This window comes from Carassius carassius, chromosome 37, assembly GCF_963082965.1.
Source record: "Carassius carassius chromosome 37, fCarCar2.1, whole genome shotgun sequence".
Lineage (NCBI taxonomy): Eukaryota > Metazoa > Chordata > Actinopteri > Cypriniformes > Cyprinidae > Carassius > Carassius carassius.
The window spans coordinates 15,007,824-15,032,405 of NC_081791.1; the positions used below are offsets into that span (position 1 = coordinate 15,007,824).

At 35.2% G+C, this 24,582-nt stretch overlaps 3 protein-coding genes across 5 annotated transcripts in view; 2 read left to right on the plus strand and 1 right to left on the minus strand.

The window, feature by feature from the left end:
• The window catches only part of LOC132118142 (transcription initiation factor TFIID subunit 13), a 254,939-nt gene that overhangs the window by 197,547 nt on the left and 32,810 nt on the right, over positions 1-24,582 (minus strand). The window lies entirely within an intron of this gene.
• LOC132118137 (tumor necrosis factor receptor superfamily member 1A-like) lies at positions 664-8,012 on the plus strand. 3 transcript variants are annotated; one of them, XM_059527707.1, is made up of 10 exons: positions 664-1,036; positions 2,773-2,848; positions 3,006-3,113; positions 3,225-3,347; positions 3,507-3,633; positions 4,511-4,572; positions 4,680-4,856; positions 5,022-5,059; positions 5,189-5,303; positions 7,401-8,012. In XM_059527707.1, the coding sequence occupies exons 1-10, from the start codon at positions 974-976 to the stop codon at positions 7,703-7,705; spliced, it is 1,194 nt and encodes a 397-aa protein (XP_059383690.1). In that variant the 5' UTR covers positions 664-973; the 3' UTR covers positions 7,706-8,012. The 3 variants fall into 3 exon arrangements, with proteins under 3 accessions (XP_059383690.1, XP_059383691.1, XP_059383692.1); XM_059527708.1 differs by having other exon boundaries at positions 4,680-4,838; positions 5,019-5,059; XM_059527709.1 differs by having other exon boundaries at positions 4,680-4,838.
• Positions 10,659-17,141, plus strand: ttc34 (tetratricopeptide repeat domain 34). The gene is made up of 7 exons (XM_059527030.1): positions 10,659-12,405; positions 13,563-13,785; positions 13,909-14,101; positions 14,968-15,134; positions 15,440-15,713; positions 15,793-16,007; positions 16,221-17,141. The coding sequence occupies exons 1-7, from the start codon at positions 10,748-10,750 to the stop codon at positions 16,755-16,757; spliced, it is 3,267 nt and encodes a 1,088-aa protein (XP_059383013.1). The 5' UTR covers positions 10,659-10,747; the 3' UTR covers positions 16,758-17,141.

Consider the following 24,582-nt stretch of genomic DNA (forward strand, 5'->3'; position numbering starts at 1 on the left):
GATTTAGTGGTGTTTAATCCTATTTAAACCTGAATAAAAGCATTTACACAGTTTATAACAATTAGTTTCAGTTCTCGAATCTGATTGGCTGGGCGGAGTTCCCGCAGCACTCAGACTTGTACATTTGTTTGTTGTCTTTCGTGTTCCAGACCGTCAGACAGTGTTATTTATATATTACTACACTTAATATATATATATATATATATATATATATAGAGAGAGAGAGAGAGAGAGAGAGAGTTTATTTATATACATATTAATACAGTTTTTTTCTTTACCCAATTTACATCGTTATGCTCAATAGGTGGCGACAAGTGACCATCTTTGTGAGTGAGTCACTGAATCGTTTATTCAAAACACTGATTCATTTGCTTACTTTGTTGTCGTTTAGTTTGAATTTTTTTTTTTTTTTGGCAGCACAGAAACTGACACATAACTAGCGATATTGTACCTAACATGTGTTGTTCAACATTAACTAATGTAGGGAGCAGTAGTTTATCTCTTGTTGTGCATATTTTTAATCAAAATTCTGCTTCAAATAGCTTACTAAGGAAAAATGAAGACTTTTATTTTTCCCCTCCACTTGCTGTCACTGTTTCAAAACGTAATTTGGTTAGTCATAGCGTCATATGTTGTATTATGTTATGGAATGTTAGTTATAGGTCGGTGAAGAAGTGAAAGAATTCATGTAAGCAGAAGTGAAGCAAATGGAAGAACTTGTAAATGATCTGATATCCAGCTGTATGCAGAGGATATTAGTCTGACGTGCTTTCCTGTTTCTCAGCTACAGTTTCTCACATCTTGTACTTTAAAGCTTTCTAGGTTGGTTACTCACCTTCCTGTCTAAACAGATCTGCCAGAGTGAGGCAGAAGGTGGATGCCACAAATGCTGACATGAAGCAGAGTTGGAGTATTTCATATTTTCATCGATTTGTTGGTCTATGAATTTAAATCATACTATTGCTAGTCATTCATGACTCGAGCTAAAACTGAACAACATCTCATCATGACTTTGTCAACACTGTGTTTGGATTTGGTAAGGATTTAATTTTTACTAACGTTGTTGTTGCCTTTCCTTTGACAGATTGTGCTATATTTGCTATCTTTCCTTATTATAAATGTCTGTACATCATTACAACATTGGAAATCCCTCAGTTTCAACTGTGTGTATATGTGCGTGTATATATATATATATATATATATATATATATATATATATATATATATATATATATATAGATAGGCTATTATTTCCATTTCTGATTATAGATTGTTGAGAAATACCTTTTCAGTAACCACCATCCTGTTTCAATAACATCTGAATTTGGCAAATATTGTTGTGACACATTTGGCTAACCTCAACGACAATAGCAACACTTGTAATTAATACGTGTAATTGCTATCGGCTATATACTTTGTGATATTTGGCCAATATATATACATTTGTAACAGAATATGTCTATACACTTTAAGAATTATATATTATAAGAACTTGCATTGACTGTCCCTTAGTGTAACAGATTCCTGTGTAAACATTATATTTTATGTTTATTGGCAAAATATTTTTCAAAATATTGGATAACCATTATTCAGATTATGTAAGTTTAAGTGGGATACCTTATTTCATTATGGTAGTAATATCTAAATAGATTCATTTTTAGAAAAATAATCCATCTTAAGCAAGTGTTTATAACTTTCCTAGGATTGTGCTGCAAAAAATGTTTCAAACGGACCTCAAAGCGTTCTGTAGACATGATCAGAGACAATGAGTAAAAACTAAAAACTATTACTTTATTCTTACAGAGTTGACATTAATCACAGTTCATCTCAAAACTGTCTCAAACGGTTCTCAGATTTGCTTAAATATTAAAGCAAGTCAGTATAAACTTTTATATATAATATTATAATATTTCTCATCCGATTCTTCAAATGATCTGCGCATTGCTATCAACATTAATTTGACAGCTCTGTAATTTTAGCATATGTCAACAATTGCCTGTCTAGAAACAGAAACAATAGCATTGTCCTTTCTGTATATTATCACACTTAAAATATTTCTCACAAAGTCTTTAACATTTATAAGGGAACATGATTTGGGGGTCTTTTCCATTTAAACATCGGAAAGCTCCTGATTAATAACAGCTTTCCAGATTTCTGTGTTTGTTTTTTTCTTTAAGTAGTTAAAGGGGTTCTATTATGCTTTTCCACTTATTTAATTTTAGTCCGTGTGTATGTTTATATGCATGGTTGAGTGCTACAGACAAGACAATGAAGAAAAAGTGCTGCTGTAGCTTTAAGTTTTCCCAAGTTATTACACATGCACCTGTATAATTATGTATGTAAATATGTATGTTACAATTATAAAAACGTTTCTGACAGTACAATACTGGACAATGATGTAATCTGCAGAATTTACACTTCAATTATGAGACTACAGTGTTTCTCATACAGTGAGTGTGTTTTTTTTTATATCACTGTATTTCTGAAGGAAACCGACTGTCTTCAGAAAAATGGATGTCATTTTCATTTAATCTTGCATGTAATGTCTGATAAAGCAGTTTTTTTGAGCGGAGCTGCTTTGTGTACAGCTGTTACCTGGTGAAACCTTAAACGACCTTTTCAGATCTTCTTTATGCACCAAGAGCTTGTAACACTCCAAAGAGAAAGGAGAAATGGAAATCGCATCATATGATCCCTTTAAATATGATGGTATTTCTTATGTTCAGAAGACAATGAAATTTATTTGATTGCAGTTAATTGTCTTTATTTCAGGTATTTGTACTATTTATAGCCTCCCAATGCCAATGTCAATCTATTCCACCCATGAAAGATGGACGATGTTCAGAAGGTAAACAGACATGCCTCCCACTAACTAAAATAAAAATAATAGAAAAACCACAGTGAAAAACACCCATAGAAGATGGACCTTTGTGGAATATATTTGGTAAAAAAAAAATGAACCAAAATACAATTGTTTTATTTCGTTATTTTGATATTTCCTGCAGGATATTACAAATCAGAACAGGACTGTAAGAAGTGTAAGAGTGGTTATTATATGGACTTTCCTAATAATCTAACATTTTGTTTGAGATGTACATCATGTGATATCGGTGGTAAGTAAAATATCAGAGTACACTAATAATTAATGCATGTGAAATGTAGGCATTTGAAATTTATATAACTGGTGGACTTTTTATCTAAATACAAGACTCCTTGTTTTACAGCTAATGAAGTAAAGAAGGCCAACTGTACACCAACACAGAACACAGTCTGCGATTGTAAACCTGGGTTTTACAAGAGTAATGATCACTGTAATCCCTGTTATAGTTGCCAAAACTGCAAAGAATGTAAGTACCATTAAAGGAAGTTAATTTATGGCCAAAGAACAAAGGTGATGCTTTCTACAGTATTCTAAAAAAAAAAAGCTGAACATGAAATATTTGGAATACCTTGGGGCTAAGAAACCGTAACTGAATAGTATGTTTTTCCTTTTATGTGTCACTCAGGTTTGAACTGTAAAAAGAAGTGTAAACAAGTAACCATTCAAACCAAAACAGAACCTATTAAAACCACAGCAGCAGTGTGTGGGCATGGATCTTTTCTGGAAAGTGGACAATGCCAAAGCTGTGTTAAGTATGGGGTCTAATATTCACATTTTCTGTACATCTTCTGAATCTTCATGGATTTTTGGTAGATTACTCTATTTGTGGAGAATGAGGATTTTTTGTTTATTCAAGTCTTTAGCATGTAGGTTGATGTGTTGTGGTTTTCCTGTGTATAAGGTTTAGCATCTGCATCAGAATTTCCTGCATTTGTAGTAATGTTATTAGCAACTAGGGCTGCACGATTATGAAAAAAAATCATAATTGTTGATTATTCCCTTGAAATTGTGATTATGAATTACGATTATCACAATTTACACTGAATGATGTTTAAACCATGGTTTGATGCAACTGCATGCCGTAGGAGCTGAAAACGCTCTAACTAAAAAAAAACTTTTAGTGCTTTGCTATAGTTATAAGCCTCAAATGTCAACTATACATCAGATCGGTTTCTTCTTTAAATTAAAAAAAATAATAATACAAAATATGAAAATAAAAAATTATGTTATACTAAATCTACAATTAAAATAATGTGGAAAACCCTTAAGATAGCATGTAGAAAGGAAAAATAACAGCTTAAGCACTTAAGTGCTTAACATAAGTGGACTTTGAACGATTAATTGCCTTAATTAAATGATCACATAATTGTGGCATCTATAATTGTAATTGCGATTAGAAATTCAATTAATTGTGCAGCCCTATTAGCAACAAAACACTATTTCAGTTTCCAGCACACCAAAAATATGATGAATGTCTTTGTTTTAAAACATGTGATTATGGAAATGTTTTTTATGGTAAATACATTTATTTTATAGTTATGTTTCGCATATGTTTGTCATGAAAGTGTCTTGGGTCAAAGCACAAGAGTTAAGTACAAATGCTTTATTGCTTAATGTAATTTGTTGCAGGTATAAGTGTAAGAATGAACCCTGTAAATCTTTCTGTTCACCTACCACAGCTGAACCACAAGGTATTACAACATCCTAACATGTATAATTAGAAAAAATTACATAAGCAGAACTTTCAAGTAAGAAATACAGAGTTCAAATTTTGTGTCATATATTGTCCTTTTCTTAGATTCACCTAACCTGCTGTCGCCGGTATTACTGGTCATTGTGACCTTATTGGGTGGTCTACTCTCTCTTCTTCTCATCTGGCTCTGCAGTCGGAGATGGCTTTGCTGTCGAGTCAGAATCTGGAATGTTTGCAAACATCCAGACATTCAGATTGAACCAGGTTCATATACACTCACATGTACTTAATTTAATACTTGCCTTGCACTGTTACAAAGTGGAGCAGCTTAACATTGTTTTGTTTCTATTAATTCTGTGCTTTCTTAAAATAGGAAATGCACATTGATTTAGGAAACCTGCATGTTGCAATAATCAAGAGAAGTGAATTTTGTCTTTGTTTCAGCAGATCAACCTAATGATGTTATCTGCATTCCCACAGCAATGGTTTGTAATTTAACATGTTTCAGTACTGTGTGTACAATTACATAAGGTGGAAAGGATTTTATTTTTTCATGTTTTAAGACATTTTAAGTGATGAGCATCACCTTGATAAGCATATGTTTGTCTTTAAAGGAAAGAAATGGAGCCACAATTAAAACTTTACCAGTGACCAGCTATCCACACAGCGTCTTCAGTGGAGATTTACAGAGCATCATGGCCCCCCTGATAGCAAACGGAAACCCAAAATGTAATTATATACAACATTAGGGGTCATGGAATGAGTATTAAAATGTTCTTGATATTTACATTCATAAGAGATTACAATAAAAACACACTGCAAGTTTAAAAACTAACTCTCTTTTTTAAAATATATTTAAAAAAAAAAATTGACATTGGGAGAATTGTGACCTCACAATTCCCCTCAATGCATACCTTAACATGTGTTGTCAATATATGTTATGTTGTACATTTTTGTGTCCCAATTTATTACTATGCCCTAAAAGTATGCACTCTTTTTGTGATGAAAAAGTAGCAGAAGAGCAAGCTTTGGGAAGTACTACTTTGTCGCAGTTGCGTCTTTAATGGACCGCTCTGTAGCTTAGTTACGTGCGTTCTATCATTGTTTAAGCAACCCTGTAAATCATCTTATCACAGCTAACATCCTCCACATATCATTTCATTTGCAAGCATATTGAATGAAGAGGCATTTAGTTCTAATCGAATATGCCTCCAATGTGCAATGGTTTGTATGCAGTATGCATAGATCTGGTCTGCATCTTAAATCGCATAATATCTTGAGGCACTTTTTTAAATAAGTAATTACTTTGTGCCCGGCAAAAATAATACATTTTTATAGTATGAATGTAATTTGGACGTACTGCATTCATTGTGTTGTCATTTTCACATGACCTATCAGCATCAGTTGCATCGCATCCCTGTCATTCATAAATTCTCTCCTGTGGCCTCGTGTGAAAGCAAAGTGTCCATCATATGCACACGGCAGATCACGGCAGAAGTAGTAGGTCATAAGGATAATCTTTGCCTACTCTTTTACGTGTTTACTATATAGTAAGAAATTTTGTGGTTTTGAATGCAACCCCTGAGTGCTATTTAGGGCAGATATGGTAGTATGTAAATTGGGGCTGGAACAGTCAAGATCAGCATGAATCTATCAGTGATTTCTGCATTTTCACCAAAATTTACACTGCTCAACGATTCTCTTATTTACATTGTGTTTTCACTGTGTAAGTTATGATGGTAGTATTGGTGAGATTGCAGTAGAGCATTTTGAGACAGTAGACATGACTTTTTTCAGCTACAGTGCAGTGCTGCAACCGGGGTAGTTCTAAAAAAAATTCTTTAATCAAGACTTTTCAGGATTAGTTGATCTTGGCGGCTTGCATGCTCATTTGATGCAAAGATGTTAGTCAATCATAGCAGTGGGCATTTATATTGAAGTCTCATGCAGCTGACGCTGCTCTTCCCATGGAGCACTCAAATCAGAGAGCTAAATCCAGGGTGGAACATGACCTCAAATTACCTAAATTATGATCTCAGCAAACATCATAAAATTTTAATAATATATTTCATGACCCCTTTAAAACATTGCAAAACGTAATAAAGTGTAGGTTTATTCTCTGTTTTAGAACTGCTCAAATGTTGCAATTGCTTTTCTAAATATTTCAAGTTTTATTATCTGGTCTTACCCTTTTGCAAATCATGTAGGCGTATATGAAACTGATTCTGATCAGCTAGCCTTCAGTCTTACATCAAAAATTCGAAGAACTTCTGAGAACTGTTTAATCAGATAGTAACTTCTAATAACTCACATGCCTTTAGTTGCTTCCTTGGTGTGGTAAGAGCCTCACAGCTTCGTGTTAAAAGGGCGTTCAAATGTGCTGATTAAACGAAGTAGATAATTTTCAGAGTAAATGAGAATGAAGAGAAAGGAGGAATTTTTGTTTTAGTTGTCATGATTTCCCTGAACCCCTAAACACAACACTGTAATGCAAAAGTCCAAACACGGGGAAAACACCTGTGAAAAGTCAATATGGAAAATTCCTTCATATTACACATACATTAAACCCTATTTTACGTACTTTTGTAGAATGTATCCTAGTGACAGTGACCTCAAGAGAAATTTAGTATATTACCATAATGTTGTTGCAGTGCTCATCTTGTTGCTAGACTGATTGATGTGTACATCGTAATGAACTATTTGGTTCTGCATAATGGTTCTTTTGCGATATAACTTACAATCATCTGCCACTGATAGGGCTACTCTATGTGAGAGCTTGGGCTTTCTCAACCTTTGTATCTAAAGGCCACATCTGCTTTCCCCCAGTGATGCAGGTGTTGCAGAAAGAGTCCTGGCCAGCACCAGTGCTCTACACTGTCATAAGAGCGATTCCTGTGACGCGCTGGAAGGAATTTTTGCGACTGCTTTCTGTGTCAGATGATCAGATGGAACGGATCGAACTGGAGGCAGGCCCATCCTATCTAGAAAAGCAGTATCATATGCTGCGTCTGTGGAGCCAGAGCAGTGGAGCGAAGATGGAAAATATCTATTCAACATTACACTACATGAACCTGTCAGGCTGTGCCCAGGAACTGCAAGAAAAGCTAGAACAATTACAAGCAAGCATGTAAAACAGACTGACTCATCTTCACTCCATCTCCTCATGCGTGTGAGCTGCAGTTGCATTTCACAATCATTTCCAAGGAACCCTGAACAGAAGATGCTCTGTCTTCTGAACAGGAAACCCTCAGTCATGGTTAAATATATTCTTTGTGAATTTTTTAATTTAAGCATAATGTAAAAGTAATGCAGATTATTATGCATATCATAGGTGCTTTGTAATAACTTATTACAATTCTTGTTGGTTATATGAATTAGCCTCGTCACTATACTTGTACAAATGTGAATATTTAAAGAATAATTGACCAATTCAAAGTTTGAACTTTGTTTCAATTTTAGCATCCATCAACTACACTAGAACAATAAAGGTGCTTCACTTTGCCATAGAATGGTTCAAATGGTTCTTTAAAGATCCTTTGACTGAATGTTTCTTTGTGGAACCAAAAATGGTTCTTCTATGACATTGCTATGAAGAACCTTTTAAGCACCTTTATTTTTAAGAGTGTAGTGGTTTTCAGGATAAACCGCGCTGCTTACTTCAGTATTATAAGTTCTCAGTCGTATTGTACAAGTGTGAAGTATTGGTTCATACTCACTTTGTCACACCACTATACATTTGTTACTTTTCTAAATAAAAACACTGTTAATGTGTGGAATATGTCTGGCTCAGATCTTGACTGCACCATGTAGTTATAAAATGGAAAGTGTGACAGAAAAAGTGTCCTTGCTGTGCACACAGAAAAGTTCTGACATTAAGTTTAGTTAGTGTCAGCAGACATTTGCTGTGGCCTCTGAACTATGCAGAAGGAAATTCCCCTTTCATCTGGTTCCCCCAAGTTCCTCTGACTTCTGCCTATACCACAGTGAAGATCAAAAGCAGTTTCACTTTTTTTATTTCGTTTTTCCAGGCATGTATATAACCATAACCTATTACTACTAGGCTGCATGTTGTCAGTTCGAAGAAACATACAAACTCCCACCCCCAAATATCTTTGCTAATTTTAATAGTTTAAATATTCCAGTCCAGAAATACCCAATTCAAACAGGGAAACTGATAAAGCGATATCTGCTCAATTAAATTTAAGCTTAAACTAGTTTTATGTTAGACTATATTTGACGTGCTGTTTTATTATTGCTTGACTGTATTTTTGTCCAGTCCTCTTTAACTTTATTTAAAAATACTTATGGCTCACTTAGAGAGACACTTTCAGAAAACAACACGAATAAAATTTATATTTATAAATTTTATAATATAATCATATAATTTGTATAATATAATTATAATATAACGTGTAACCTTTGGAAACGTTTGCAAAATGTTCTTATATGACACAACATTGTTAGGTGAGTTTGTCGTTTCCATAGCAACTAGTGAACACATGCTGCGTGAAGCGAATGTTTGCCTAGAGCCAAAGTTTTTGGAATTTAGATTTAGATTTAGAACAATGTCCCTCAACAGGTGACTGAATAAAGACCATGGCGACTTTATTACATTTTTTCTTTTGGACGAGTTCTGTGCCAAGACCGACCCGCTGTGTAGCTTAGAGAGATAATTATTAGAATTTTACGAGAGAACAAGCAGACATCTGCCAAGACATTCGTCGTTGTTCCTATTATGATCTCCTTTGATCTCCTTTAGTGGTGTCTTTTCTCGATGTTATAGTTTTTTCTTTCATGTTTCGTCTTCCTATCGTCTTTCACTCATGGGGTCGGCATATTGAGTTTCGGCAGGAGCTTCTTTTTAGGGACTAAGCATTCTTTAACCAGACAGCCACACCATTTGACAGCTGTTTTTTTGAGTAAAGTGTAGAAACATTCATCTGTTGTTTATCTAAATAGTGTTTAATATGCGATACATCTCAGAACACAGTGTTTAACTGTTTTAATACAGAAGTCGAGCGAAAGTGTGTGGACTGCACTGCACTCTCAAACTAATAAACACAGATAGGTGAGTAAACCATCATTAAGAGGTGTGAACGATCTCATGTATTATTTGGATGATATACTGTCGTACTCTCTGTTATATCATATACATTATATATGAAAATTGTAATCTGTTTCAAATTGGTGTCTGCAGGACAGGTTCTGCAATATATTGTTTGGAGCGGGCTACTTTTTAAACTAGTGTTTGTATTTAGTTTCTTAAAAATAACCCAACACTGACTAGTAATTTTTTTTTATTTGTATTTTTTAAAGTAATTATTCATTAGATAGAATACTACTTATTTCCAACAGCGACTAGTATCTGTTTACTTAAAATCACTAATGTTAATTTAATGGATACTAGTAGCCTACCTATTAATTTGCTGCTAGTTACTCTCCAAACAGTGATGATAGGTAATTAGTAACAATTTTATTCCACCAGTAAGATTATACCACAAGGAAGTTAAGAAATGTGACTAATGTAACAGATACTCCTAATATTAATAAAAAAAAATGACTTTGATCTAAGTAATAATAATTAATAAATAGCTAATCATTATTTTTATCTATAGGCACCTTTCAAGATACCTTACAAATAATAAAATACATAAACAATAAATTAAAAGAAAACAATGCACAATAATACACAAAACTATATTAATCAGAATAAGCTAATCTAAAAGAAAAACATTGTTTTAAGGCACGATTTAAAAAAAAGTTATACTGTAAGTGCTAGTAAAGCTAGAATAGCTACTTGGAAATGATTAGTTACTAGTATAAATAGACTGACTAATAGGGACCCTATTTTGCATTATTCTTGTAAGTCCTATAGTGAATAATGAATAGTTACTGGTAAAGTAGAACAATAAATGAATCACTCTTCTTTGAAAATAAACTAGTACCTTTAAAAAAAGATACTAGTTAGTTTAAAGGATGAAATGTTTAAACAGCTTGCTACATAGTGTCATTTATTTGTGCAATCCACATTTAACAGTCATTGCATGTTATTAAGAGCAAGAGATAGATTATGTTTTTTTATAATGATGTGGTTTCCAATTCTTTTAAAGGTTGTTGAGGACCCTTGGAAAGGAAATGCAATCCAAATCTAAATAGCATTACACAGAAGGGAGATGAATGGCATACATAAAGGAGCAGCTGAACTGTGCAGAGAGGGTGACAAAATATTGCTCTCTGGGGATGCTGGTAGAGCTGCAGCTCTGTACACACATGCTTTTGGAAATAATGCTGGTTCCACTGTAGGACATATGCGTGGTCTTAACGCAGGTCATTTAAAGGAGGTGATCTCAACGCTGGAGGCCTGGCTTGATGGCGTTTCACACAGTTCTATTGAGGGCCTGAGTAAAGGCCTTGTTGCTGTATTTCTGTCTACATTATGCCCCAATAATGTATCTGCTTCTCTTTATAAATTGGATTCTGTCCTGCAGGGTACAGGTCATGCTTCAAAAGAGATCTTTGCACGGTGTTCTGCTCTTCTAGAGGGAAAACAAATGCCTAAACCTGAGGGTCGCACACGGTTAATTCTGGAGCTAACTAGAGCTCTGGCCTGCTTGCTCTCTGACACACAAAATCCTAAAGTTCCTCAGCTTTATCTGCAGGCCTTTCATGGAAATAAATCAGAAACTATTAGACTAGTTAAAGAAAGGCAACATCAATATGTGAAGCTATTAATTAAAGCCTTTTACCAGCAAATGTCTCCAAGATATTCCATTCTCCATACTAAGGGGCAGATGGAAAAACCATTGAGTCCAACACAAGCAGGTGAAGACACTGATGCTCCTAAAGCTGTTGAGTTTTTACTTGCCATTTCACCAGATGACATCCAAGTAAGAGAGCTTCAAGCAGCAGTCTTGTTTTCTTCCGGAAAGTTCACAGAAAGTGCAGAAGCTTTGGCACTGGCTCTTAAACTAGGTGAATCACAGACTGAACATGCAATGGCGCCAGAGAAAAGAGCTTGTTTACTCGTGGGCAGAGCAGCTGCTCATTTTTCCGCAGGCGGACGAGCAAGAGAAGTCTGCAGAGATCTAGGTGATGGCTTTGCACTTCATCCAGCCACAGCAAGACAGCAATTCCAGAGTGTTTTTTCGGACAGTGGCGAAGGGTTGGCTGTTCGCATCCAGCTGCGTCAACAGGCCGAGAAGGGCGTCTCAGAGTTCAGAGAGGCCGTTCTAATGAGGCCTGACCTTAGGTCTTCGAAAGGAGTGGAGTTGTTGGATCCTGTTATCACTCAACTGCGAGCTCTATGCCACCTGGAGTCGGATGGAGGAGGCAGGGAACTGCGTGTGCGTCTGGCAGACTGCCTCCTCCTGCGTGGAGAACATAGAGAAGCCCTTTCCATAAGTAGCCAGCTCACCGCTGCAGCTCCAGCCCAGCAGAGCTACCAGAACACTGTGCAAGTGCTCCGAGGGTATTCCCGACTTTTCATTGAAGACCATAAAGGCGCTCTGGAGGATTTCCAAGCGGTGATTGAGCACAGTACTCCTCACCCACCCAGCTGTGTCCGTGCACTCTGTGGTAGGGGTATCCTGCGTATGATGGCTGGCTCACACTACCTTACTGCTCTAGATTACATTACAGCAAGCCAATTACAGCTGCAGGATGCTTCTGTAACTGTTAGGTGCCTGGTGCCTTGGAATTACCGTGGGTTGCTGTGCACCGTGTTGGTGGAACAAGGAAGAGTCATCCTTGAGGGGACCGAAGAGCAAAGAGCTGAGACAAATCCTAGAGCTCAAAAAGAGCACGTGGAGGGTCACACCCACAACAAACAGAGGTACATTTGCATTTTTTTATTTGGAATGAAACTTATTTGTTGTGCTGTAGCTTTTATTTTGTCTTTTGTGTCTTTGTTAGGGATGCACAGTATATCGGTACCATCATGGATTATACTCTTAAATATAACGGTTCTTTTTTTGACATTGATGGTTCCATGATGGACTTTTAACGTCCATAGAAAACTTTAATTGCACAATAGGTTCATTATAGTAGCAAAAAGTTCATCAAATGATTAAAATGTTCTTCACACAAGTTCTTCATAATAATTATTTAAAGAACTATTCATGGAATGGTTCTTCTGTGTCCTGTGAAAAACTTTAGGTTTTAACAGTGTACCTTTGACCTTGTAATTTTCATTGTAAAATTTAGGCTGTCATGCCTAAATTCACTTTGTAACATTTCAAATCACTGATTTTGATTCTATGTTAGACAAAAAAGTATAGAATTTGTATTTTTTTCAGTTATCAGTAATGACATGGTTATTGGCCTATTAGTAACAGGCATAACTTTATTATTGGTTCATTCCTAGTCTAATTCAGAGGTGTCCAATCCTGCTCCTGGAGGGCCACCTTCCTGCACAGATCAGCTTCAACCTACCTGACTAGAAGTGTAAAGATTCTGCAGAACTTATTTAAAAGAGGTTGACTGATGGTGGATTTTACTGATAACAATAACTTGGATTTCACTGGACGATCACTGATTAATCTACCTCACCTCAAGTTTATAAAATGGATAGCAAACACAACACTCCAAAATAGTGCTAAACTTTATTAGAGAAAATAAAAAGGTCTGAACCATGAAAATGTTTCTTTTAAATATAAATAGATGTCAATATACTATTTATACCTTATTCATCCATGTTAGTTCATAGTGTATTAAGTAATGTTAACAGATAGAACTTTAAAATCGAATAAATGCTGTAACTATGTTGGCTAATGAATGCATAAAAATTACCAGCTGGATAAAATCTAATATAAACAGATGGTAACAATTGTTACATTTAACATTTGGGTTGGACCTTCTCAGCCAGCTGACCTCTATTAATTAGCTAGTTCAGGTGCGTTTAATTAAGGATGTAGCTGAACTCTCCAGAACTTTAGCCCTACATGAGTAGGACCGGATGGCACTTATTCAGTCTCCTGTGCTTCCTTTCAGGTCTGCTGTTGGTGTGCATGCTCTCGCTCTTCTCCTAATGGAGTTACAACCCGGTGCCGATGGACCCCAGATTCTTACAGCAGATGCTCTGTACCAGTTGGGTCGTGTTGAGGAGGCTTATCGTCTTCTTCTGAACATTGAGCACACAGCCCCACGGCCACCGATTCTCGCACGCCTTGCAATACTGCAGCTGCATCGAGGCTTCCTCTATGATGCCTATCAGGTTCTAGATTATATTTCTCTCACAGTTCACCTTAGTTAAGTCGCATTAACAAAGGCATCTATGATAAAATAGCCTATATTAATTCTCGTCTTCACAGTAAGTAATCTCTCTGTTGTCTTACAGCTACTAAAGAAGCTGATTAATTCAGGAGAAACTAGCTGTCTGCGGCCCCTTTTATCTGTAACATCTTTACAAGACCGAGACCTTCTAGAAAAACACTGTCACACTGCTTCCAAGCGTATACTGTGTGGCCAACAAGCAGAAAGTGCAATAAGGGAAGCTGTGGCCTATTTGTCCATTGCCATTATGGCTTCAGGTAATGAGAGTGTGTTGTTTTCAGACACACACAGTACAGTAATATATACATTTACATTACAAAATATTTATGATTTTCATAGGGAATAGTATAAATGCTAACAGGAAATCACACCATTAATTTTAATAAACACAGTTTCAATGGAAAAATACAGTAGTTTCCTTTTTCAGTTCTGCAAATTTCAGATACTTGCTTCTGTCATTGATCTTGATTTTCATATAACTTATATACAGTACAGCCCAAAAGTTTGGACACACCTTCTCATTCAAAGAGTTTTCTTTATTTTCATGACTATGAAAATTGTAGATCCACACTAAAGGCATCAAAACTATGATTGAACACATGTGGAATTATATATGGAATTATATACATAACAAAAAGGTGTGAAACGACAGAAAATATGTCATATTCTAGGTTCTTCAAAGTAGCCACCTTTTGCTTTGATTACTGCTTTGCACACTCTTGGCATTCTCTTGATGAGCTTCAAGAGGTAGTCACCTGAAATGGTCTTCCAACAGTCTTGAAGGAGTTCCCCGAGAGATGCTTAGCACTTGTTGGGCCTTTTGCCTTCTGTCTGCGGTCCAGCTCACCCCTAAACCATCTCGATTGGGTTCAGGTCCGGTGACTGTGGAGGCCAGGTCATCTGGCGCAGCACCCCATCACTCTCCTTCTTGGTCAAATAGCCCTTGATGCCTTCAGTGTGACTCTACAATTTTCATAGTCATGAAAATAAAGAAAACTCTTTGAATGAGAAGGTGTGTCCAAACTTTTGGTCTGTACTGTATAAATTATTCTAGAAAGAGAAGGTGGTAATTCAGAACACTGCTGTTTTATATTTCCTAACAAGTTAACTGATTATTCTTTAGGTGGTGGAGCAATAGATTCCCTGCTGGAGAGAGCAAGATGTTATGCTCTGCTGGGCCAATGGAAGACAGCAATCTTTGACTTCACTGTAATCCTTAAAAAGCACCCAGACCATCTGCAGGCTTTGTGTGGAAGAGGATTCACTTATCTTATGCTGAACCAGCAGAAGGTGTGTTAGCAAAAACAAAGACCTCCACCTATGGGAGCCACCTCATTTTATCAAAACATGTTTTTGAAGGTTGTTTCATAACACAGTAACACATGACAATAAGGTTAATGCATAGATAACATGAAATGACAATAAAAACAAACTTTTACAGCATTTAATAGTCTTAGTTTAGTGTTAACCTCTTCATACACATTTCCACTATTTTTTCCGTTTAAATTGTAAAGTAACATAAATATAACAGACACTCAAAGTACTGTTTTCCTGTATGCTTGTAAACTGACACTATAATATCAATAATTCATCAGGAATGCACACTGGACATACTGGTTGCCCTTCAGTGTGGAGCTGAGGAGGTCACTCAGAGCATGCTGTCTCTTAAAGACAAAGCACGAAAACTCGTCAGCGAATGGTTGGGTCAGCACTGTCGCAGTAGCCTGTCAGAGACTCTGTTGGCCAACCCTGTACCCTGCCGGGAGGAGCTCCTTCGAGGGGCCTTTTTGATTGGCGGAGCGCTAATGAACACTGACTGCAGGGAACCTAGGTGGCACCTCCTGTACATAGATACACTACTTGCCAAAGGTGGGGAACAGTATAAAGCATGTAGGAGTCAAGTATGTGGGCCATGGCTATGTAAAACATTACTTTTATTTTTATGAAGGGGAGGTGAGTGCTGCTGGTGCACACTTGAAGCAGGTGTTTGGTCAAGAGCCTCGAGATGCCGCAGCTAAGGCCAGGTGGGGTGTTGTGAAGGCCTGGCAGCAGAACTACAAAGTGGCAGCCAACTATCTGAGTGTGGTGTCTGAGAAAGAACCAGCGACTCTAGACTTTCTAATCACTCTTCTGCAGTCGGCTCAACGAAAACGCCTGGCACAGGTACTTTCTTTTTTGATTCTATATTAATGTAGGGATTCATATGTGTACATTTATTTATGATTATGAGTTCAGTGGTCGATGTGATTGATTTGTTAAGTTTTTATCCATTCACAGCCCTAGTACAATTGCTGTTCTGCTTTTATTTTCTTTTGTATTGACTTTTCCCTATTACTCAACTCTACAGTGGCTAATAAAGCAAATTTGTGCTTCCAGGCAGCTTCTCAGCAGGCCAGCAGTATTTCTGAAAGTGGTCAGTGGGAGCAGGCTTTAGCCCTCCTTACACTAGCAGTGCGAGGGGTCAATGAGATGAAGCTTCAGTACCTCAGACAGCGTGCAGCCTGTCTGGCCCACCTGGGGCTCCACGAGAGGGCGGTGTCTGATCTGAACAAGGTCATCCAGGGCCACAGTGCAGATGGCAGAGAGGAGCAAAGGGTTTGGGCAGAGGACCATTGCCGCAGAGGCCGTAGTTTGTTGTTGTGTTCCCATGAAGAGTCTGGGTTACAGGACTTTTCTCAAGCCCTGGACCTACACGAGGAACAGGCTCTGCTGTGTGTGGAGGCTGGTCCGGGAACACAGCGCCTTGCCGAAATGTTTCTGCGCTTTGCCCTGCAAAACTATGGGCAACAGAAACTGGACAAAGCTTGGCTACTGATAGAGACAGGGCTTAAAGTGGACAGTGGACATGTAGAACTGCGCAGACTGAGGGCTAGGCTAAAACGAGAAATCTCTGGTCCATGCATTGTACACTAGAGATGAAACATACATAAGATTATTTGGTTCATGTCTTATTTATATTTATTTATGGTTAATCAGGCAAACACAATGGCAAATATTTCTGTAAGTTATTGTGTTGCACAAGCCTCTTACAATTGATCTTTCTGTAATAGTAATTTTTGATTACTTTTTTGTTTTATCTATAAATTTTGTCAAATGTAACATTTGACGTAGTCTTGTTTGACATGTACACCACTGTTCAAACGGGGTCAGTAAGGTTCTTTTGTTTTGTTTTATCAATGTTGTCAACACTGATATTAATAAGTAATTTTTCTTTAGCACCAAGACCATATTATAATGATTTCTGAATGGTCATGTGATACTTAAGACTGGAGTTATGACTGCTGAAAATTCAGCTTTGCCATCACAAGAACAAATTACATTTTAAAATAAATCAAAATAGAGAATGGCTATATAATATTACTGTTTTACTTTATTATTATTTTTCATATTTGTATCTTTTGGAGCGTAAGAAACTTATTTTAAAAACATGAAAAATGGTTCTGAAATCTTGAATGGTAGTGTATGTTTAGATATTTTTGTTTTTGTGAAATGTTTCTCTTTGAATGTAGATGCAATTATGCTACTTAACAACTTATGTTTTTGTCATAAATTATATCATCTTGTAAAGATTTTAGTATAGTTATTAATTATAAGAATGTTCCATAATATAAGACATGAAAGAAGTTGTCGTAATTTAAAGTGTTTAAAACTCATTATAGTCAAAGTCTTTGTTTTGTTTACTGAAACAAAATTATGTCCAGAAACGACTTTGCAAGACATTTAACCCATGATCATGGCAAACACTGCTCCCATTAGACACAGGTAATAAATCTAGATACATTTAAAAAAGTGTGCAATGCAAGCATAATGACGTAAAGTGCACCTAATATACTGTACACGACTGTGCAAAGGTTTGGGGTAAGTAATTTTTTTTAGGTTTTTGAAAGAAGTCTCACCAATGCTGCATTTATTGGATCAAAAATACAGTAAAAAACAGAAATATAGTAACATTTTATAAAATATTTATATATTTTTTTAAATGTATTCCTGTGATAGCAAAGCTGAATTTGATGATATTTAGTATTAATGTTCAGTAGATTGATGGGCTGCTGAAAAGCTTCAGTCTTGTTTTTACATTAACATTTATTCATTTAGCTGACGCTTTTCTCCAAAGCGACTTACAATTGCTATATATGTCAGAGGCATAGACAGTAAAAGAAAGGTCGCACGCCTCCGGAGCAACTAGGGGTTAAGTGTCTTGCTCAGGGAGACACGACGAGTCTTTCACACCACAGGCATGTGTCTTATCCACTGCGCTAACACCACCCATCATTTTTGTTAGGCTGTTCATAAGACTTCTCTCAGTCCTCAAAGATGAAGACTACTCAAGTTAAGTAACTGTCACTTTCTTTCTTTCTTGTGCTTCTCAGAAAAGAATCCACACCACAACAGTCTGTCACCTCTCTGTACGTTTTCTAGAACGATGAGCCCTCCATCACCTTGTTGTCAGCTAGCTTTATGCTGCGGCTGCAAAGGTGACACTTGTGGCTGAGTTGTGAAAAGTTGAGAGCTGGACACAAAAAGAAAAAAAATCCAATGTATGACAGCGGGTGTAAAAAATAAACATGCCGTTTTTGTTACATTTTTTGCACCTTTTGAGTGTGTGTGCGTGTGTGTTAAATAAAAAAAATATATACATCATAAAGATTAAATTCTTGAAGTTGTATTAATAACTCGAGTCCACAAGAGGGAGAACTGGCATACTGTTAGGGTTTGATCTCAGATTTGAGTTTCTTGATAAATATAGATCGAGGGGGGAAAGAAGCAAATAGATACAGATACCGACAGAATCAGTGCAAACAGATGTAATAACAATAATAATACAATTCAATGCAAATATCATTGAAATTATCCTCCTCAAATAAATTGTTTATTCATTAATTGGATTGTACGTCTTATAAACATCCAGATTTCAGTGATTTCCTGATCCTAATAATCCAACACCAAACATCCAGATTTCAGTGATTTCCTGATCCTAATAATCCAACACCATGCTCTCGTTTGGCTGCAAAGACTCACACGCGAGTCGTGTGGATGGTTTATGATTGTGCCTTTATGTTGTTTCTTTGTAATTTTAGTCCAGGAGGTTCAAAACATGTTTTGGAGCGACGTGACATCAATAAATGATGGTGTGTTCGTTTCTAGACTTGCTCTTGCGTCATTTGGACGTCATCGCGCAAACGTAAACAAGGAATGTTTTTTACCATAGACAGTAAAGGTTTTTACACAGTCTATGGAATGAGCCGAGCGCTCCGGTTTACGTCTGTTGTTCATTTGTGTTGTCTACTCGTGAGTGAAGTTTGTATTTATACCATAGACTGTATAAAAACAGCTTTATACACGTAATCAAGCACTTATAGTATCCTAACCGTTTCCAGGATCTAGAACTCCGATTTGTTATTGTGTATTTAAAACGCACTTGGATTTCGTTATAAGGCACCCTCATTTTTTTTTTTCATATAAAATCACACCTGTTTGACCTGTTAACAAAAGAAAGTTCACTTTAATGTCTTTAGATGAACAGTAGATTGTTTGACACTGCAAAGATTTGGTTTATCATCAATGTCATGCTTAAAAATGTCTCAATGATTTACTGCATTCTGGAAGCAGTATCTGACCTTTATTATCCTGTGATGTTAACCTTACAGATCTCCAGTCTGTTTTGCATGGTAATATGTTGTATGTAAGATATACAGTAGCTCAAATGTATATCTAGTATTTATTGATAATTTGGTTGTAGGAAGAAGGAAACTTAAAATGTTGTCTTTTTGATTAAAGTCTGTGTTGTTAAATCAGCAGGGATCTGCTATAATGTCATCACCTGTGGATGTTATCGTGGTTGGAGCTGGTAACAGAGGAGAAAACTATTTTGCTGTGATTTTTCCTGACCGCCTACTGTTTTAATATCACTTCAACAGTCAGCAGTTCTGCTGTTTCACCACCACATGAATAGATTTCCTCACAGGTAATGGGAATTGCTGACCCTAGGGATTTTGCTCGAATGGAATTTCAGGCACGTCACAAAGTACCTAATAAAAACACTTTCAATGGTACATTATGTCAATCTTTTTGTTACAGTAACATTATTGTAACAGTTATATATATATATATATATATATATATATATATATATATATATATACAGTACAGACCAAAAGTTTGGAAACATTACTATTTTTAATGTTTTTGAAAGAAGTTTCTTCTGCTCATCAAGCCTGCATTTATTTGATCAAAAATACAGAAAAAACAGTATTATTGTGAAATATTATTACAAATTAAAATTATAGTTTTCTATTTGAACATACTTAAAAAAATAATTTATTCCTGTGATGCAAAGCTGAATTTTCAGCATCATTACTCCAGCCTTCAGTGTCACATGTGTTACGTCCTGTGACGTAGACTTGCCGTTGTATTGTGCTGGTGAATGTTCACTTTTTCTTTTATCTCTCTCTCTCTCTTTCATGCAGCACTCCAAATCATCTGCAGCTGATCTTAATTAGCAGGAGCTTGGCTTTTCTGCTGGCAGCGTTTATAAAGCAGCAAAGAGACTGTGATCGAGAGGAATCCCTCTCCATCTATCCCAGACAGAGTTGTGTGAACTGTTGTTGAAAAGAGAACTTATGTGGTGAAACCTGTTGTCTGAGTACAAGCATTTAGACTGTGTGAGTTTGAATGTTTAAACCGTGTAGGGAGACGGGCGCCAATTTATTTGGATTATCCATCCCTAAACTTTTCTCCTGTTTATGTATTGTTAGTCAGGGAGAGAGGTAAGATGACTGTCTTTATTTTTCTTTTCTTTTGTTAGGTAATTTATCTGGGTTTAAACTTTAGAAATCCCTTGTTTTGTTTGTTATTTTGGCCTGGCCCTCTCCTGACGATTTGGTTATTTAAACTTGTTTTGTTTGTTTGTTGATCATTTGTTTGCTTTATAAATATTTGGATACTTTTTATTTAAATAAAAGAAACGTTTAGTAAGCGTATTTTTCTTTTGTTTGTGTGAATCAAAAGGGTGTTGTGTAGCCTTCTGGATCTAACTCCGTGAGAGGTATTTAGAACTGGGATAGATGGAAAGGAGTTTTCTCACATTTATATATTTGTTACAACACTTGTTACTCCCCTTGAAACCCCTTAGACCAAAAAAAAGGGGTAACGTAACACATGTAACATCCAGTCTATCACATGATCATTTAGAAATCATTCTAATATTCTGATTTATTATGAGTGTTGGAAACAGTTCTGCTGTCTAATATATTTGATGAATAAAAGGTTAAAAAAAAATCTAATAATATTTATTCTAATAATATATTTTCTTTACTATCACTTTTTATCAATTTAACACATCCTTGCTGAAAAAAAGTATTGATTTTATTTAAAAAAAAGAAAGAAAAAAAATTACTGACCCCAAATTACTGACCAGTAGTGTATATTGTTATTACAAAATATTTATATTTTAAAAACATAGTTTCTTTTTTTTCTTTTTTTTTACTTTTTATTCATCAAAGTATCCTAAAAAAGTATCACATGTTCTGAAAAAATATTAAGCAGCAGAACTGTTTCCAACTTTGATAGTGAATCATCATATTAGAATAATTTCTAAAGGATCATGTGATGATGATCCTAAAAATTCAGCTTTGCATCACAGAAATAAATGATAATTTAAAGTATAATGAATTTAAAAACAATTATTTTAAATTGTAATAATATATCACAATATTACATTTTTTTCTGTATTTTTGATCAAATAAATGCAGGCTTGATGAGCAGAAGAAACTTCTTTCAAAAACATTAAAAATATTAATGTTTCCAAACTTTTGGTCTGTACTGTATATATATATATATATATATATATATATATATATATATATATATATATATATATATATTTTTTTTTTTTAACGTAGATTGGCATCACATAGCAGAGAGAGAAATTTGCTGATGCTGTTTTGATCTGCACTCCTGATCATCTTCATAAGGTATGTGGTTTCCATGTACGTTTGGTCAGTGTTCACATGATAGAGTTCTGTTGATCAGCATTGTGTGCTTAGCTATTTTTTACTGGTTAATGAATGGCATACTTGCACTTTAAGTTGTCTGCTTTTAATGGGTTCAGTGTCCAACCGTTTTATTATTCTTCAGGACCCTTGCTGTGGCTTTAGCTAAGAAACACTACCATGTACTGCTGGAAAATCAATGACTGTAAGTGTTTGCCATAAGGCTTCATGACATGATGCTTTTTGTTGGGCTCTATTAAATGATTCAAAAGTGCTTTAAAATGCAGTTCATGCATGCATGATTTATAGGCTCCTATTCTATCATGAGCACATTTTTCATTTTTAAATTAAAATCTAAACATTCTTAGGGGCAAAAAAGGTTACAGATGAGGACTGCAGAGAGATTGATAAACAACTTTCCAAGTCTCAAGCAGAGAAGAACATACACATTTATTTTCAACAATTCTGTTGATTGACAGTGGAGTGATTGGCGATGTCATCCACATTCAACATCTGGAACCAGTATGATGTGTTTAATGAGTTTGCGGTGTGTCTCTCTGTGTTGTGTCAGCGATGGCTTCTCTAATGGGTGGGGTTCTAGCATTTTGCTCACTCCTTTGTCAGAGGAACTGGAGAAACAAGGCAGAAAGTTTATTTTTTCTCTGCTTTTTTTTACTTTTTTTGAAAATGTTTCTATATTCATAAAGTTTTAAGGAAGATCTTAAAGCTGAATAATATTTTTAGGTGAACATTTTATTTTGCAGGTGTATCAAAGTTTAGTCATTTGGTTACCTTAGCCACTTCTAAAAAGAGAATATGGTTGGTATTAATATTATTGTTTTTTTGTTTGTTTTTGTAAATGAAAAATGCTTTTGTGACATCATTAAAAAAAATTATTTCACAATTTTCCTAGCCAGCAAATGCTGCAGATCGCTATTTAGACTGTCATGTAGAGGGGGATTATGCATACTCTTCAAAGAAAATCTATTGGATCAAGTTAAAAGAGTAATGTATTCATGTACAACAAATCAGCACATTAGAATGATTTCTGAAGGATCATGTGACACTGAAGACTGAAAATTCAGCTTTGACATCATAGGAATAAAACACATTTTATAATATATTCAAATAGAAAAAAAGCTGTTTTAAAAGGTCATGATATTTTACAATATTTATCATCAAATAAATGCATCCTTGGTGAGCATAAATTACTTAAAAATATGTAGTATTGAATCTTCTGTATACTTGCCTCTCAGATAATCAGTAATGATGTTCCCTTTATATTTGTCAACAAAGTAGAATATATATATATATATATATATATATATATATATATGTGTGTGTGTGTGTGTGTGTATATATATATATATATATATATGTGTGTGTGTGTGTGTGTATATATATATATATATATGTGTGTGTGTGTATATATATATATATATATATATATATTTACATATATATAAATATATATATATATATATTTACATATATATAAATATATATATATATATATATATATATATATATATATATTATTTGTTGCAGGTAATGAACATGGAATTTGTAATTTTTACAGAGGAAATTGTTTTTTACGCAAAACATACGATTTCAAAGATTTCAGCTCTTTGATGACTGTAAAGGGGTTTATCATCTATTTGCTAATTTTCTCACAAGGGGGAACTGTCCTAAAAAGGATATGAGGTCAAAGTGTTCCACAGATGAATAATAAAAATTGATTTGTTTATGGATTAACTGGATCTCACCATGAATGTAGCCCTAGATGCCGGAATGACAAATCATCTTTTGTTTTATTCAGATAAATTACATTTCTTGTGTTTAACTTAAAGATATGTACCCATGTAATCAAATTAATTATGTGGAATTATTAATTATCTCAATAAAAATCATCATCATATTATGGGTCTTTTGTTTAGGTTTAGTAATATATATATATATTTTTATTTTAGCAGCCATCCAGACTGATAAGAAATTATGCATTTAACTGAATCAATGGCAATTAACATTGCATCACTTGAGGTATCCTCTGTAGTGAATGGGTGCCGTCAGAATGAGAGTCCAAACAGCTGATAAAAACATCACAATAATCCACAAGTAATCCACACGACTCCAGTTGACCAGTTAACATCCAGTGACTCGAAAAGCTGCATGTTTGTAAAAAAATAAATAAAAATAATAATTAAATTGTTGTAACTTTTAAATGTCACTTCTGGCCAAAATGCTAGTCCATAAACTCCACTCCACTGCTGCTCTATCACTTCATAATCTGCTGACATGTTTAAGACTGTTGTGGACTGTTTTCACTGTTTTAGAGTTGTTCATATATCCCTCCTGATTCAGATGAGATAATTTTTTCACTGGAGAAAACAATATGTATAAGAGACTTATTTTTTAGCAACAGAAGCAATGGTTTAAGTTAAAAATGCCTTTTTTGGGTGAACTTTTCCTTTAAGTAGATTGTCTGCATATGCTCAGAAGCCTTTTTTTTTTTTAGGACAAAAAAAATATATATTTATTTATTTTTACCTCTATGCATTATACTCTAGATCTCTAGCTATTTAAAATGATGGTGTGTGAGGAGACAAACTTTAATAGTGTGCTAATAAAAGGATCTATAGTTATATAACAAATAGCAATTTTTACATTAGTCACTAAATGTAAATGGTGTTCCAAACTGAGGAGAGGTTGCGTGTCACAGTGAGCTGTAGGGTGTCATAACCTTGCAG